Here is a 16,758-nt window from a genome sequence, read left to right as displayed (position 1 = left end):
CCCCGTTTAACTGTGATGAATCATGATCAATCACAGCCGATTACTGAGACGATTGACAGCACTAGTTTGCAGTTTTCATGTTTGTATGCGAAGCAACAACTTTTGCCAGATGTGAGACATCAAGGCTCTAAACTCCTTCCTCTAGAATGCCGAATATCTGTTGGCTTTCACAGCAGGAAGCTTCAGCAAACATCCTGTCTGCCCGACAACACAGAGACCTCGTGTTTTGACCTCGTACGATCCTGTTCTGCTGGATCTTGGATGCATGAGCGCCATCAAACACACGTCTTGTACATCCACATTATGGCTTTGAATGCATCCAGATGACATCTGATGGCAAACACAATTGTTCGGCCTCCATGAATCTTCACCAGAAGAACCTCTTGGTACAAACTGTGAGCGGAGGAATTTTAACAAGCAGAGCTGCCACTGATGGAGCGAGAGTGACGTCCATGGGGCAGTCAGTCAAGTGAAAAATAAGGAAAAACAGTGTGACATGGGTGATTTGTTTTGTTTTGTGTCGCCCCTCAAACTGAGCTGCTCTGACTCCAGTTTGATCTTGGCAGACATATTGCGCAATAATTTCAGGTTCGGCCAAAGCTGTGTGAGCTGTGTGAAAGCATTGCTGAAATGAAGGAATTTGGCAAACAGACTAATTTTGCTTTGGAGTGGACAAGACGAAAAACGAGTGCCGTTGTTGAAAGAAGCCCTCCTGTGGCCCGTGCAGCTGCCTCTACAACAGCCCGACTCCCCCCCCCTCCCTTTTATCCCCGGAGACCACCAGGCCCTTGTCAAGCTGTACACACATATAACAGCACATGCACAATGCATGAAAAGTCTCGCGCATTTAAACTGCGGTAATTACTCGCTGAAGCTTTGGAAGAGAGCTGGCTTTGTTCCCCCTCGGCTCAGACTGGGGCGGGTGGGGTGAGAGCCAATGAGGGAAGGAAAACATGCGGGAGAAGTTAGGGGGGGAGAAGTTTTGCCATGTTGTGGCCGGTGTTGTCTCCTCTGACTACAGATACATGCACATGCACTACTACTGCGACAACGCTGCTTGCACGACTGCTGCAAATGTGTAACCAGAAGGACTAACAGGACACACACAGAGGACTGTTGATCATCTGTTGTGGGAACAGTGACAGTGGGAGCAGAGAGAAGAAGGATACTGCTGCTTATTTTGGAGCCACAAAGTAGGTAAGATGTTCAAGCTCGCAGGGCCGATGTGCAGTCTAGATGAAAAGCTTCAAATGTGCAGAGTTAAAGAAACTGTGTGTGGTCAGTTTGAGGTGTCCAAGTGGAGTCAACGGACCGCAGAGAGAAATGGCACAGGTGAAGACAGAGGTGGATGGCAAGACGGAGACGGCAGGGGAAGAGGCGGTGCACCTCCGGAGAGAGATTGGCCTGCTGCCCGCCGTGTCCTTCATCATCGGCACAGTGGTGGGCAGCGGGATCTTCATCGCGCCCAAGGGAGTCCTGATGAACAGTGGCAGCGTGGGGCTCTCTCTGGTGGTCTGGGGGCTGTGTGGGATCCTCTCTATGTTTGGTGAGACTCTGTTACTGTACTGTATTGGTTTTGTACAGTGTACAATGGGAGTATGACGCATTTTTGATTTGAAGCATTTATCACATTTTGAAAATAGAAATAAATTTTTAGTCCCTATATGCTGCTACAAATTGATGGTATATTTATATAGATTGCTTAGAAAATAATATTTAATAAAAGAGAAACAGTGGTAGAATAATATAGGACTGACATCATCGCTTTTAACTGTCTTTTAATGCATGTTTTCATATCCACAACTATAGGAGAAGCATCAGATATGTTGGACTAACTTGTTGAGCTTAAATATCTATGAACGCTACAGTCACGGCTGTGTTTCATACATGCAGTGCAAATCAACCATGAGAAGTCTACTGTGTGACTGTCCACAGCATGACGTCACAGTGATTTGGTGTATTGGACAAATCAAAACTTGATTATATAATGTTACGTCTCTTGTTTTTCCCTGATCTGCTCCCTGTTCCATTAGGGGCTCTGTGCTACGCTGAACTGGGCACCAGTTTTTCAAAATCTGGGGGCCACTACACTTATCTACTGGAGACACTGGGGCCACTGCCTGCCTTCTTACGACTCTGGGTTGAATTCTTATTCATCAGGTTTGTCATTTTGTGCCATTTGTCCTGACTTAAACTCAAATCACGCCACATAACAAGCATACTTTCCATTTCCAGGCCATCTGTTGCTTCCTATGTGTCGCTGGCTTTCGGCCGATATGTGGTGGAGTCGTTCTTTGCGCCGTGTGCTGCTCCCACAGTGCTTATCAAACTGGTCAGCATCCTCGGAGTGAGTGAGTGGTTTTATGTCTCCTCATTCTATCCAATATAACATAATTGCAGTCATTTTCCTCTTACATCAGGCTCAGGGTGGGGGAGCTCAAATGTCTCATAAACCTAGGAATCTGACAGATTCTTATCATCTCACCACTTCCTGATTAATCACCGACTTAAAAAGCAGTGCATAATGAAAACCTGAAGGGACATCAGGCCATATTTTAGGGTAGAACAACTTATTTCATGACCTGTTTGCTTTTGTGGGACAACAGCTAATATTAGCATTCAACCACTTCCTAGCTAACATCACCGTTTGATACATGTCCTGTTGGATTTGCTTTAAGATAAAACAACATATTTGATAACCCTTTAGTTCCTGTAAGACAACAGCTAACATTAGCACTTCCTAGCTAACATTAGTTTGATGGTGCTACACGATATGATAAGAGAGGCGTACATCTTGGACACATTTATTTAAACAGAGAAGTGAAACACGTTGGATGTAATCAAATGGTAATGTTAGCTAGGAAGTGGTTGAATGCTAACGTTAGCTAATTGGAACAATCAAATGACATTATCCCATCATTTGAGCTTCCCGCCTTGAGTGTGATGTCACGCTATGCGTCCATGTAGTGCGAGACAAAGATTAATAAACTTTTCCTTTACGAGCAGTTCATGTCTTTGTCTGTGTAGCGTTCATCGTGGCGATCAACTGCTGGAGTGTGAGCACGGCCTCTCGCACTCAGGTCACCCTCACCTTTATTAAGATGTTCGCTCTGGTCCTCATCATCATCCCTGGTGTCATCGCACTGGCCAAAGGTGGGAGGGAGGGAGTGTTACCCCCTGAAGATGAATTCCAGCTGTTAGGTTCTTTGCATTCATTGATAACGCTCAGTGACTCCTTCTGTCTCTCTGCACTTTTCTCCCTTCCAGGAAAAACGGAGAATTTCCAGAATGGTTTTGAGGTCGCCTCATTAACATTGGATAGGTTGCCGCTGGCCTTCTACAACGGCCTGTATGCCTACGGCGGATGGTAAACAAGCATTTACTGCAGTATGAACACTGGTTTGAAAGCTCCCCTCCAGCTTTGGTCAGCAGTCAACATTCCCAGAATGTAACACCGGATAAAGTCGGTTGCCTCTGCGGATTGCTGCTGCAGTCACATTGAGTTACTGAATGATCTCTGAGCTCTCCTCTAGTCTGTAACATTTCTGGATAAGCAAAATCTGATGATACTTCAGGTGTTTATTCCTCCAGGAGTTCTGGCTCTGCACCCAACCCTGTCCCCTGTAGCTAATTCAAAACTCCTGATTGTCTTTTCATGTTTCCTTTAGGTTTTATCTGAACTTTGTCACAGAAGAGGTCATAAACCCAAACAGGTATTTTACATTTGACACCTGCTCTACAGTCAAGCCGTGTTGCTTTTAAAACACTTTCATCCCTCCCTGTGTGCATCCTGTCTTGTCAGAACCATCCCACTGGCAATAATCTGCTCCATGGTGACAGTGACAGTCTTTTATGTGCTTGTGAATGTGGCCTATTACACCATGATGACCCCCTCTGAGCTGCTGATGTCCGAGGCCGTGGCTGTGGTGAGTCTTCCCTGCATTTTAGACACTTTTTTGCAAATAGATTGTATGGTGGTGTGTTCAAATGTTGTTGTAATCCTGTGTCTCCACAGACGTTTGCAAATCGCGCTCTCCAGGGAGTGGCGTCTTTGATTCCGATTCTCGTGGCTCTGTCCTGCCTCGGTGCGCTGAATGGTGGCTTCTTTGCTGTACCCAGGTAATCTGGGCACAGATATGTTATACCTGTCACTCATGTTTGTGCTTTAGAGAGAGAGAATGTGCAGGAATCTTTTGATGAAAATGCCTAAAAACAACTATGTCTTTGCTGTGTATTTTGTTGGGTTTTGTACAACACAGAGAAAACTACAAATTCGATCAAGGTTATTTTGTTTAGTCGCCTTTTGCATGGAGAGAGTCAAAAAGAGTGAGAAGATCAGGGCAGAATCTGATGTTACGCTGGGTGTTTATTCCTCCTGAAGGGCTGGTTCTCTACTTTGCAAATGTCACTTGAGAGCTCTGTAATGGCAGCAATCACAAATTGCGTCTAGCACCCTGACTGACTGTAAGTCTTACTGTTACTTGATGTTGCAGGATGCTGTTTGTCGGAGCCAGGGAGGGTCACTGGCCTCCCATCTTTTCCATGATTCATGTCCGCAGACAAACTCCTCTGCCTGCTGTACTGTTTCTGGTAAAGCACTTTCTATATACTGTAAACCAGCGAAGCTAGCTAGGGTGCCTTACTCGTCACTACATCACCGCATGAATATGTCATCATAGCTGTACTGTATGTCTCCAGTACCCCTTGGTGGTGTTGATGATACTCACCGGAGAGATCTACCAGCTCATCAACTTTGCCTCCTTCGCTCGCTGGTTCTTCATCGCCCTGGCAACCTTGGGGATGCTCATCCACCGATATCGCTTCCCCCTCCACCCAAGACCTTTCAAGGTTAGCGCGTCCGTGCCATTCTCCATTTTTTCCACCCTGTGCTAAAACTGACCCAGCTTTTATTTGACTTTGCTCTTTTCTTTCTGACAACCCGAAGGTGCCCGTGGCCATCGCCGTCACCTTTACGGTGGTTTGCTTCTTCATCGTGGGTTTGTCTCTGTACTCGGACCCCTGGAACACAGGGAGGAGCTGTATTCTCACACTGACCGGGGTTCCTGTTTACTATCTGACCGTCTACCGCTACCGCTTGCCCCATAAATGGAGGGAAATCTTCAGTAAGTTGCACTGAAACAGTTCATAATTGAGTATATCCATTTTGCTGGGAACAGATATTGTTCCATTTTCAGTATAAATTTGGAAAAAAGCTAATCCGTGAAATAGAGAAATGAGTGGCTTGGACAATGCTGGTTTTAACACAGAGAAGGAAATAGACTTTTTACACAGTAGACCAAATCCAATCCAAGCTTACAATTGTTTTCAACTTTGTATTGGCTCAGTCAGCCCATGGCTTACTAAACCCCACTCTGGATGTTTAATTCCAACTTTGTCAGGAATGAAAAGCCTTCTCAGCTTTCGTAACTCTGACTCTCTTCCATATCCCCAGACTACATCAGCACGCAGCTGCAGATCCTCTTAGAAGTGGCTCAGCAGGAAGTCCAGACATACTGAGGACCCCAAAGACTGCTTTCTACTGACAGACCTCCTGGATGCCAAACTTAACAAGTCCTAGAGCCTTATTTCATTGGAGATTAAAGGAGCAGTTTGTAGGTCATGACCAGAATTTTAGTTTAACAGAATGTGAAGAGACAGTGGCGTTGCCAATATATCAGAGACGATTGTGCGCTGTGTTGCTGAGTTTTTCTGAAGTTAGCAGTCGCCTCTAGCGTCCCTCTGCTTGCTGTGTCTCGTTGTCCCTGAAGTCATAGTCCTGGTCAGAGTTGCTGTAAATCACATCCATACTGTATCCTGTTGTCAAACTGTTCTCCGTCTGTCTTAGGGGCTGTGTTCAGTCCCCGTTTGGTGTCCAGCTGTGCTCCCTCTCAGGATGCCAAATCCAGTCGAGCAGAGGCCTGTTGCCCTTGGTGACTGCCCCCAAACCCCCCCCCCAAAGTGAGGCACAGTTTAGAACCACTGGCTCCACAGCTATCCGAGCCATGAGCTAATTAACTAACAGTAGCTAGTGAGAGCTGAGGTTAGCATAGGGCAGCAGTTGTCGGTGACACTGGAGATGTGCTGTCCCAGGTGTTGTGGTGAACTCCATTCAAATTCTGGCTATATTCTACAAATGACACCTTCACTCCTTTGTGTTCCAAGTTTCCATTCTGATACTAAGATGCTACGCTGAGAAACAGTTTTGGTATTAACATGTGACTTCTGTTGTAGATTTCTACTTGAAACTTTTAAAGAGAGTAGGGTTAGTTATTTACGTTGCTCCATTGTCAGCTTCTTAACCACTGTGGCCACTGGAGAAAGAGGCGCTGCTCTCTGTTGCAGTGATTTGTATTCACATCAGAAGTTCTCTTTTTTTTTACCGAGTTCTGTAAAAACCAATAAACGCATTTCTGAGTCGGACAATCAATGAAAGGGTTCCACTTTTATTCAAATATAAATAAAGGCAACAGGGTTTCAGCAATCAAGCACTGAAGATGGTGTTGTACAAATCGTCTCCGCTGATTAAAGGGTAACTCCACCTATTCACATATCACAGTGCGTCTACTAGTGCGTATATGAAAAAAAAGGAACATAAAGCCTTTTCTAGCTGCCAAGGAGGCTGCATGTAATCTGACCATGACTATGTTGCATTGTGGGTAATGTAGGCACCAAGTTTTGGGGGAAAAAAGGCCCACTGGTCGAGCACAGCACACCCATGACTTGTTATGGACAGTTTAAAATGTATCATCAAAATCCACGGCCAGAGATATCACACATTCGTCTTCCTTTACAAAACCTGGTGCATACATTACCCACAATGCAACTTGGCGACTCAGTGACATCATTGGAGGCAGATTATATGCAGCTTCCTCTGGAACCACAGAAGGCTTTAAACCGCTTTTTCACACCCCTTAGACACACTTAAATAAAATTGGCAGAGATTCCCTTTGAACGTGAACTACAGGGCAAATCAAAGCGTATTTACAGTCAACTACACGACTAAATAAAAAGCCCCTCCTGTTGCATGAGGCACCAAAACCAACAGATTTATTGTACAGTTGTAGAAAAAACACCAACTTTAGAAAACATTTCACTCCTGCAAGTCACTCAGCCGTGCACAGATCAACTCACACAGAAACACCCATGCTCACAGACCTGAAGGGATTATTAAAGCCGTACATTATTGTGGCATTTTCAACACAGAAACAGGTACACGTCCCATTCTATCCTCTAAAGATGGCGCTGTAAAAAAACTGCTCTGCTTGGAACTAAACACTATTCCCTCTATGTTCTATTTGTGCTGAACAGAAAAATACAAAAAGGTGATCTGCATCTTTATTGAAAACTAACACAGTCTGTTCTAGTCTGACACAAAACATGACGTAGTTTGTTCCCAAAGATATGGTGTTGACATGAGGCGTCACTGCATGCAGAATGTCCCTCTATGCAGGTACAAAGTGCTGATACTGGCATATGGAAGAACAATTACTGAAAAGACAGAAGGTGAAGACAATTCTACAATTAAACTACAGAGACAATCTTACTGCTGTTAGTGCCATTTGTATTACTTTGCCATTGTTTATTGCTAAATATCCTGCATCACAATCTAAAAGAGTACTAGACAATTCCAGGAGGCACAGAAGCGTCTCACTGGCTCATCAGGCAATATACGGTCTTTCCATTTTCATATGTAAAAGCTAAATTATATATTAATATGTGCAAATCAACTTACATATACACTTAGACACATTTCACTTCTCTAGCAATTCCTTCGAGAGTACAGACGGATATGAGAGGAAGGATAAATGTTGAAATAAAACAGGATTGCGTGTAAAGTTTCCACATGGATAGAAAGAAAAAAGATAAAAGAGGCAGTTGGCCCTCATGAAAAAGTAAGCCAGAGGTGGTGAGGGAAAAAAAATGTGAGCAGCCTGCGAGTTTGACCTGGTAACGAAAATTAAAGTGTCCCAATTTTTCTCTTCAATTTTAGTCCCTGGGGTGGCCAGAAACATCCAGAGGAGAGCAAAGCAGACACAACAGAAAGCCAATGATCTTTAAATAAAACATTTTGGCATTTACTCAAGCATTAAAGCTATAAAAAGTGTTCAGATGAATGACCACAGCAGCCGCATAGAAAGTTTAAACTTGTTAATTCAATCACAGTAAAAAGCACCATTTTACTTTAGTACAGAAATCTATAAAACTATATGGATTTTACCTTGAATCAATATATGAAACAGTTTGTGGATTTGATTTCTGATGGCACCTTTCTGGCAAAACCAAATTATATCCAGTGTTGATGATATTCTCAGAGTATGCTTTATATTCTCTGTGAAACATTGTCTGCACCTCCTTTTTGTCTGGTGTCCTACTCTGACCAAGTTATTATAAATCCACAATATAATGTCCAAAATCTGACAACTTCCCCAAATGTGTTTTCTTAAAAAGGTGCAATATGTAATTAACTGTCAAATTCACAGTCAAAGCAAATAGTCAACAGGGTAACTGCTAACTGTAGCTGCCATTAAATAGTTAGCTCAGTTAGCTGTGCAGCTAGCCGGATCTTTGGACTGAGAGTATTATTGATCACACTGCTAGTATGGGAGTTTTGGACATTTGCATCTGCTTTGCTGTTTCTGCCAGGGGCTTCCCAACCATAGTGTTAATGAAATCAGATGACACGTCCATGTGAAAAAAAAAAATGCAACGACTTTTGGGCCTCAGGCTACTTAAACTGAGGGATGAACTCAGACCAGCTGATGTTAGCTGTGCCCAAGTCCTCGTCATCCAGTCCAGAGAAGCTAATGTCCACCAGAATCTTGCTCAGGCTGTCGTTCATTGTGTCCAGCACCAGGCCCTCAGTGATCGAGCGGTTAGCCGGCGTGGCGCCTCCCGCCTGCAGCAGCTCTCTGGAGCAGCTGCTCCTGAGGTTATCCATGGGAGAGTCTGACGGTCCCGCCGCCCTGGAGGGGGCGGAAGTGAGCAGCTCTCTGGGGGAGCTGAACAGGGGCCAGTCTTTAAAGGGAGTGCTGTTGAAGCTGAAGGTGGTGTAGTCGTGCCTCGGTGTGACGGCAGGACCACCTGGTGTGCGAATGGGGCTGAAGTCCAGAAGGTCGTGGCTCCCCTTGCCCACAGGGGTCACTTTCCACAGCTCGGGAAAGACATTGGCTGGGGGCTTGCTGGGCGTGGACGAGGTCAGGTGGCTGCTGCCTTTTATGGGGGTCTTGAAGGAGAACTCCCTGTCGGGGCTGTGTTGCTCCTGCTTGGGGTCATCCAGCTCCGTGTCTCGCATGTCCTGGAAAGTTGACACATCGGAGGCGACGCCAGAGTCAAAGAAAGTGTTATCAGGGCAGAGGAGCACTGGCTCCTCGTGCGCGGAGTGAACCAGGCGCTGTTTACGTCGAGAGCTGCTGGCTTGTCTCTGCGGAAGGGATTTAGGAGTTGGGCATTTAACTGGAACACGAGCTGGCTCCTCCTTCACCCCCGTCTTGACGTCTGGACTCTTTTGAGGATACATCACCACTGTTGGGACGTCACTTTGGGTCACCTGTGAGACATACAACGATGCGCTTTAAAAATCTACCAGTAACTGCCGGGGTTGAACAGCTTTTTAAAAGTAGGATTCAAGCACTTTTCAAGCAGTTTCAAGGTTCCTAAACCAAGGACTTCCAGATTCTCACACCCTTTATCGTCATTAAATGCAACTGTGAAAGACACATTTCACAGAATTCCTTTATACCTGCAGCAATCGATGTAGGTTATATTGTCCTTGGTTTATTTTACCAGATCAATCTGTCCCGTCCGTCATACTCACACTCTGACACAAAATATTGGCAAGGCAAAATCTATCCAATCCTGACCAATATTTCTCGCCGAAGCTCATCCCACATGACTATGATGGTGAAAAATGTAATCTGTCAAATCACTGGGAACAAAATCAACAGTGTTTGAGGGTTCGAGTCCCAGCCCAGGGCCCTTTGCTCCATGTCACTCCCCGTCGTCTCTGAAGCTGTCCTGCCAATAAAGCCATGAAAGGCCAAATAAATAAATAATTTGGCATGACAGCATCTTTACCTTAGGAGCTATCCGCACTCTCTTGGCTCCCCGCGAAGTGTTTGGTTTCTGCGGAGCGCAGGAGGTAAACTGGGCCGACGAGGACGGCAGGTAGACGGAGGAGGAGATGGGGAGCTGGATCGGAACCAAGTACGACTCTGTTCGTGGGAGGAGGGGTTTCATCCTTCTCTCTGAGCGAAGAGAACACAACAACAACTCAGAGCGGAGCATCTTAATAAGTAATTTGCAGACCAGAAACAATCAAAGACTGAATGCTTTCAAAAACCTTCTGCTCGTGTTAACTCACCAGAGCCGGTTGGTGTCTTTCTTGGATCAGGATGCATCCTCTTTTGTTGCTGTGAAGAATAAACATTATTTAATGAACATTTACTTTCCTCTCTTAGTTCTGACTACACTTTAGTGACAACTGTGTTCTCTCCAAGCTAGGAGTCAGACCTCTTCTAACACATTATGCAGGATGGAATGTGTATTACATTCACTGTAGAACAAGGCAAGTGGTATCAAAGAAGTCTAGTCTTTGAGTGTGTCTGCAGTCTCCCTGCAGCTCATATCATCGCCTCCTGCAACAAAGAAAAGCTTTCCCTAGACTTTAGACTGTAGACTCCAGCAGCAGCTGCACTCGCTGGATAAAAAGGGTCTGGTGACAAAAAAGGGGGCCTGTGAAAGCGTTGATTTTCTGACTTTCTGTCCCTTTTCCGTTCTGAAGAGTGTCCCTAGACAAATGAGAAGAAGAAGGGCAAATCCATCTTACTTGGTTGGAATGTAAAAGCATTGGCACCAGAACAGGAGCAGTCATTGGGTCACAACCAGGCTGTAGAGAAAGACGTGGAATGAAAGGGAAGAAATGAAGATTGGAAAACAAGACTACATACATACATACATACATACATATGAGTAACATGGTTACTTCAGAAAACATAATAACAGCATTAGGGTTTTCCCCTCAAATATTTGTCTTTTTTGTGTTGAACATCCCACAAATCAGCACTCATCATGTGACAACACCATAGTTGGGAATAATGACACGAAACATAGGGAAAGAAATCTTCCCAGTTTAATGGCCTTTCTGCATTATAAAAGTTGGAAGAATGTGAAAAGAGTGATGGCAGTTGGAAGTCAGTGAGCTCACCTTGTACACCTGATCGAGTGTGAGGCACCGGTTGGCCTCAGGCCGGATGGTCCAGAAAGAAACTTTACCATCTGGTGACGCCTCACGAAGGAACATGTCGTGCAAAGAGAGGTTATGGCGGATGGAATTCTGCAATGAGAAATGAGAAAAAAAAATTTGAATGTAGATCTCAATAGTGACATTTGAATACTTGAATTTGTTATGTGTTATTATCCATTTTTGTACCTTCCATCCAGGTTTGGCCACCTCTCTGAAGTACGGGAAGTGGTCCTCGATCCACGTGTAAATCTCTTTCAGCGTCATCCTCCTGTTCTTCCGGCTGTTGATGGCAAACTGGATCATGGCCATGTAGGAGTACGGTGGCCTCTCTGACTGGGGCTGCTGAACAGCTTCTGCATCCATTTGTTGATTCTGTGCCTGTGCAAGAAAAGGTGGAAAAAGAAATGAGAGGCTTGAACGGATGTATTAAATGACCCGATCAGTTTAAACATGCCGTGGTGAAATCTTAATGGACACTTTAAAATATAACTTCAACTTTGCAGCATGATAGAGTTAGCTTTCTTACATGAGTGGGTAGAAATACCTTTTCTCTGTTGGGGAACGTGTGGAGTATCATCTAATCCAGTCATCTAATCATTTCAAATCTAGCAGCACAACAGTTTTCTGCAATCCCATCACTGGCAGTGAAGGCAGAGCAGTTAAGTAATTTTGTTTTGGGTACATGCCTGAGATCACCGGTTTCCTTCACGTGTGCATATGTGTGTAGTGTGTAGTGCATTACACTATCATACTGAGGTGACAGGAAAGAGCAGCTGACCTGAAAAGTCTGTGATTCTTGGTTCTCCTTTTCGGTCGTCTGCTTGCCAGGATCTGATTCCAAGGCACATGTGCTCATTTTGCCCAGCCACTGAATATTGGTGAGGCTGTCATCTAAAGGGCCACAATCCAGATCCTTATTCACTGATAAACAGAAGAAAAGACCATCATTGCTTAAACAAAGGAAGGATTAGATATAGGTAACTGAGTCAGTGCTCTTAAGGAGCTAAGACTTAACACTTTAAATCACATCTTACTTAAAAAACAAACTAAATAAAATAATTTCCATACATGTTTTAATCCCTGTGAGAGCTTTAGCATCCGGAGAGTGCACAGTATCTGCTTTCACTGGCTGACCAGCTGTAGAGACTTCATCCCCTGAAGCAGCAGGCTGACAAAATGATCCACCATCAGTGCTCCCATTCCCGCTGAGAAGGATGAACTTGTTTGGTCCCTGGACCCCACACTCTTTGCCTTTGGCGGTGAGGGCCCCAATAACACTTTGAAGGTCTGCTGTTTTGGGAATGACGACCACCTGTGTGTCAGACATGGAAGGGTGATCCAGAATGTGGATCCCATTGAGGAATGACTGACTGGCAGCTGACTTTGGAGGTTCTTTGCAGCCTGGTGCACCAGGCTGGCTCGGCGATCCAGCTGCTGGCGGATCATTTTGCTGAAAAGGCAGCTTCCTTCTGAGGATCAGGGGTCTCCTTGGGCTCCGTCTCATGGTCTTCAAATCATTGAAAATACACCTTGGTGTTCACTGGTATTCTGTAGAAAAACAACACATATATATAGTTTTAAAGGCTGCCAAACAATAGAAAAATCTCTAGCTTTCATTGTTTTCTTCTGTCCACCTATATCATTACCAAAACACCACGATCGACCATAATTACTGGTAGATTAACGTTTTCCTGAATTCAATGCAAAAGTTGCTACCTAGCAACAGTTAGCTCAGGCTGGATTCAAACCGTTTCTCCGTAAACTGATCAGTTGAAACTGACAGGAAGGCATCAGTTCATGTCAAATACCAGTCGGAATAAACTCAACACTTATAGAAAAGTCTGTTGGACACCAAGACGCGATTTAGCTTCTCAATGTCCGTGTGTTCGTTTTGCTTTTTTACCCGTATTTAGCCTATTTCCCGATATCAGTTGTCAGTTGTTCCCTCGCGACTCCTGCCCTGTGGAACAACAGTCGTTGTCTACAGTTGACGACGCTTTTTTTGTAACGTTTACCGCTGGCTCCCTGGCAAACCTCCAAAGTTCACATGCATTGACATGCGACTCAGTTCAATACAATACAAGTAGATAGCCCGTGCTCTCAAAAAAATAAAATAAAATCGGCTGGCAGACAACTCACTAAAAATCTTTCCATCTCAAAAGAAGTCCAGATTTCTCAGTCAATTCGCACGTTTATCACCCATTGGTTAGCTAGCTAATAGCTAATGCTAAATGAGGTGGTGCAACCACGTCATGCAGTTTAAATTGTATTAAAACAAGTGCTGCAGTGTTTTAAGGTATGCCGAATTATAGAGTTATATGTAAATATTTATAAAAGATTTGAAATGATTTATTTGCCGAGATACATTGGAAGAAAAATCACGAAACCCTCACAATGCCATATTTATCAAATAGAGTTCAGTGTTCGAGCCGTTTGACACACACAAAGAAATGCATTTGGATAACAGTTATTTGGAGCAAATATCGGAGGAAATACAGATTAACCATTGCACAAGCCACAACTTTCTCTCAACCAACGTCAGTTTCAGCCCTCTGTGTTTGAAAGCTTGAACTCAGTTAGCTTGGTGGCTAATAGTAACGAAACAGCTAACGTTAGCTAGCTCACTAACTACCGTATTGCAACGAACAACAAAGCCGGATAAAGCCTAACCTTCATATTACTGCCGCGTTTCAGGCGATTCCGCTTGTCTTGGCTCCTGCAAACAGCTGAAAGACTCTGTTCATATTGTTAAACCAACTGATCCAGGATGTCTTTGATATTCTTCTATTTACATGCCGTCAGGTTGATTCCAGAAACGTTTTTGAATTTTGGCGCTGTGGGTGCTGCCTCTGTCACTTTGATCACGTGGTATAAATGTGCGCCAATAGGAGCGCGACAAAAGATCACGTTGACCAATCAGAGACGACGGTGGTGGAAACCGGTAACAAGAAGACGGAAAACAGCAAAAGTTTATTTAGTAACGACGGACAGTGAAATAATTAACCTTTTATACATGTATGAAGTGTTTCTAAACGTGGCTATGACTTGTCGAAGTACCACTAAGGTATGTATAATAGCTGGCGGGTAAATACGAATTGAAATGTTCAAATATAAACAGCTGCTAAAGGGAGTGTGAACCCCAAACAAGCTCAGTCAAGGAACAGTAAAATTCCAATTAACACACATTTATATCGATTTCGTGATGTTTTCTTTCCACCAGGTCTTCAGGAATGATTTATATTAAATGCCCCGTAAAGCTGCAAAGACAGACAAGCCTCCCCTGCTGTTCCTGGAGCGGTCTTTGAGTGGAGCCAGACTCCAAAATGTGCCTGAAGTCCGAGCAGCACTCAACCCCAGAGATTTCTTCAGAGAGACACCAGAGCACAACAGCTCAGCTCTTAACTCTTGGGTAAGCTGTTTATTCATTCTGAACGCTGCCATTCAAGAACAGATCCCACTCTTAAGGTCAAGGCTGTGTCACTGAATGTGTTGAATAAATCCGACCTTGTGCAGCTAACAGCGTTGTACAGTCCTTTCATAGACAAGAACTTGTTTTGTGTGACTCCAGTTTTTATCCAGCTGATTGACTTCTCTGCTTTTTTTTTTTTCATATTTTTTTTTCAGGTGAGCCCACAGTTTGACAGTTCAGTTCCCATACCTCCGGTGAGACGAGGGAGGAGAAAATGCCAATCTGCCACCAGCGTCCTCGACAGTGTCAGCCAGCTGTCCAGGAAAGGCAGTGTGTGCAGATTCCCCTCATTAACGTTTCAGACAAGGTCAAGTGACCAGTCTCATAAACCAAAGAGAACACATGCAAAGAAAGCTACTGAATGTGCTGTTGCATCTGATGTGGGAAACCAACCAAGTGGATCACGCCAAAATACAAGAACAGTGTCGAGTGTGACCCCAAAGAGACAGACGGCCTCAATCAGAAAAAGAAACGTGCAAAGATTTTCTGATGGCGCTGCATCCACCAGCAGATGTTTGGACCGCCCTGAAACCCCATCTGCTCAAGTGACACATAGCTGCGGAGGCCCAGCAGTAGATGGTGCTTCAACACCTGCCTCCAATGAGTTCAGTGGTGTTTCTCCACCACCTGATGTGGACACTCCAAAAGTAATACAAGAAGGGAGCAGTGGTGCCTCCTCTGCCGCTCTGCACTTGCTGCTGCCTCAGTCAGGCACGCCACCATGCAATCAGCCGCCTGACATTTTGGTGGCCGACACACCAGAGAGGGATTATGGGGTGAAGGTGACATGGAGGAGGAGGAGGGGTTTGATGTTGTTGTACAAAGAGAGGGGCCACCTCTCTGATTCAGATGTGTTAACTTGCAGCTGATGTAGACAGCTGGTGAAGATTAGACATGGTGTTATCAGAGATGAGATGGATGGATTGTTCATTGGACCCCTTCTGTGACCAAAAATTCAATCCATGGACTATTTTTATGCACTGAACAGAGCTGCAAAATTGTTAAGTGCTTATGAAATCTCACTTCGCAGACTGCTTATTATTATTATTTTTTAACTTTGACTGAACCTCATAATGATAAGACAACCACATTATGAAATGACAATGTCACCCATTCCCTCTGCACAGCCCAGGTAGTTATTGCCGTAAATCAACTCATATAATGAACTAATCACATTTGCAATAATTACTGTAATATCCCAGGTGCAAGCTTTTTTCCATGAGGGAGCATATTGTTTACAGATTATGTTGCAAATCAGGGGACAGAGCTTAAACTCATGCAACACACACCTGTTGTGTCTTCTTGTGCTTCAGCATTGTTAATGGCAGATTGATGAGCAAAGATCGTGTCCCTTTAGACTGTAGCTGATATCGCATCCCCCCATTTAGAGTTAACACAATATGATTTTGTCAGTGATGTGTAATCTTGAAGGGTGCTGCTGCTGGTGATTGTGAGCAATGCTGTGTATATCTTTTTTATGTTTATATAAAATATATGGAATTGTTGTCCAACTAAATGCATACACTTTGTTTATCATGATTTCTCTCAGCCTACAATTAGTGATGAGATGGCAGGAATACAAAGTAAGATAATTTATTTAGTCAATCTGCATCATTACAGCAGCAAAGAGGATAACAAAAAGAAAGCATCAATTAAAACAGCACTAATGGATAAGGAAAAATATATCAGTAAAAAACCACTGGAAACATAAACAATATGAGTAAAGGAGGAATATTAAAACTTGAAGGAAGAACCTATAATAAAGAACAAACAATATTCTGCAAAGATTTGATCTTGTATTCAGAAATAAAACATTCTGTGACCACTTTGCAGATGAAGGACTTTAGATTGAGGGCTTTGTTTAATAACTATTGTCATCTTGTCACTTTGACCCCATAAAATCCATTCTGTATAACAATAGGCTTGCCTTTGTTGCCTGTGAGGTATTATTCACAAAAGCGAAAGCATATTTCAAGATAAAGAAGGAATAATCATAAATTCTCTACAGTGGAACACTCTCCACCCTTCTGCAGAGCGTCCGCCAATC

General features: G+C 44.0%; 3 protein-coding genes across 7 annotated transcripts; 2 read left to right on the top strand and 1 right to left on the bottom strand.

Moving 5' to 3' along the window:
• Window positions 1–470: 470 nt before the first annotated feature.
• Window positions 471–8,693, top strand: si:ch73-352p4.8 (cystine/glutamate transporter). Its single transcript, XM_037120927.1, has 13 exons — window positions 471–1,197; window positions 1,284–1,546; window positions 2,034–2,160; window positions 2,236–2,351; window positions 3,028–3,153; window positions 3,268–3,367; window positions 3,669–3,713; window positions 3,803–3,926; window positions 4,016–4,119; window positions 4,494–4,590; window positions 4,699–4,848; window positions 4,946–5,123; window positions 5,453–8,693. Exons 2-13 carry the CDS (start codon window positions 1,324–1,326, stop codon window positions 5,515–5,517), a joined length of 1,455 nt encoding a protein of 484 aa, XP_036976822.1. The 5' UTR covers window positions 471–1,197; window positions 1,284–1,323; the 3' UTR covers window positions 5,518–8,693.
• Window positions 7,026–14,068, bottom strand: foxm1 (forkhead box M1). Of its 5 annotated transcripts, none has more exons than XM_037120916.1 (9): window positions 13,913–14,068; window positions 12,311–12,790; window positions 12,021–12,163; window positions 11,429–11,620; window positions 11,204–11,332; window positions 10,826–10,885; window positions 10,361–10,409; window positions 10,075–10,244; window positions 7,026–9,547 (listed from the first exon to the last, which is right to left on the bottom strand). In XM_037120916.1, the coding sequence occupies exons 2-9, from the start codon at window positions 12,744–12,746 to the stop codon at window positions 8,726–8,728; spliced, it is 2,001 nt and encodes a 666-aa protein (XP_036976811.1). In that variant the 5' UTR covers window positions 12,747–12,790; window positions 13,913–14,068; the 3' UTR covers window positions 7,026–8,725. The 5 variants fall into 5 exon arrangements, with proteins under 5 accessions (XP_036976811.1, XP_036976812.1, XP_036976815.1 ...); XM_037120917.1 differs by lacking the exon at window positions 13,913–14,068 and adding an exon at window positions 13,146–13,297; XM_037120920.1 differs by lacking the exon at window positions 13,913–14,068 and adding an exon at window positions 12,959–13,109.
• A 78-nt stretch (window positions 14,069–14,146) lies between these two features.
• Window positions 14,147–16,487, top strand: rhno1 (RAD9-HUS1-RAD1 interacting nuclear orphan 1). Its single transcript, XM_037120929.1, has 3 exons — window positions 14,147–14,306; window positions 14,463–14,651; window positions 14,867–16,487. Exons 2-3 carry the CDS (start codon window positions 14,487–14,489, stop codon window positions 15,578–15,580), a joined length of 879 nt encoding a protein of 292 aa, XP_036976824.1. The 5' UTR covers window positions 14,147–14,306; window positions 14,463–14,486; the 3' UTR covers window positions 15,581–16,487.
• Window positions 16,488–16,758: the final 271 nt, after the last annotated feature.

This window comes from Acanthopagrus latus, chromosome 14 (genome assembly GCF_904848185.1).
Source record: "Acanthopagrus latus isolate v.2019 chromosome 14, fAcaLat1.1, whole genome shotgun sequence".
Lineage (NCBI taxonomy): Eukaryota > Metazoa > Chordata > Actinopteri > Spariformes > Sparidae > Acanthopagrus > Acanthopagrus latus.
Note: the sequence above shows the minus strand (reverse complement) of the source record. Positions and strands in the feature narration are given on the sequence as shown.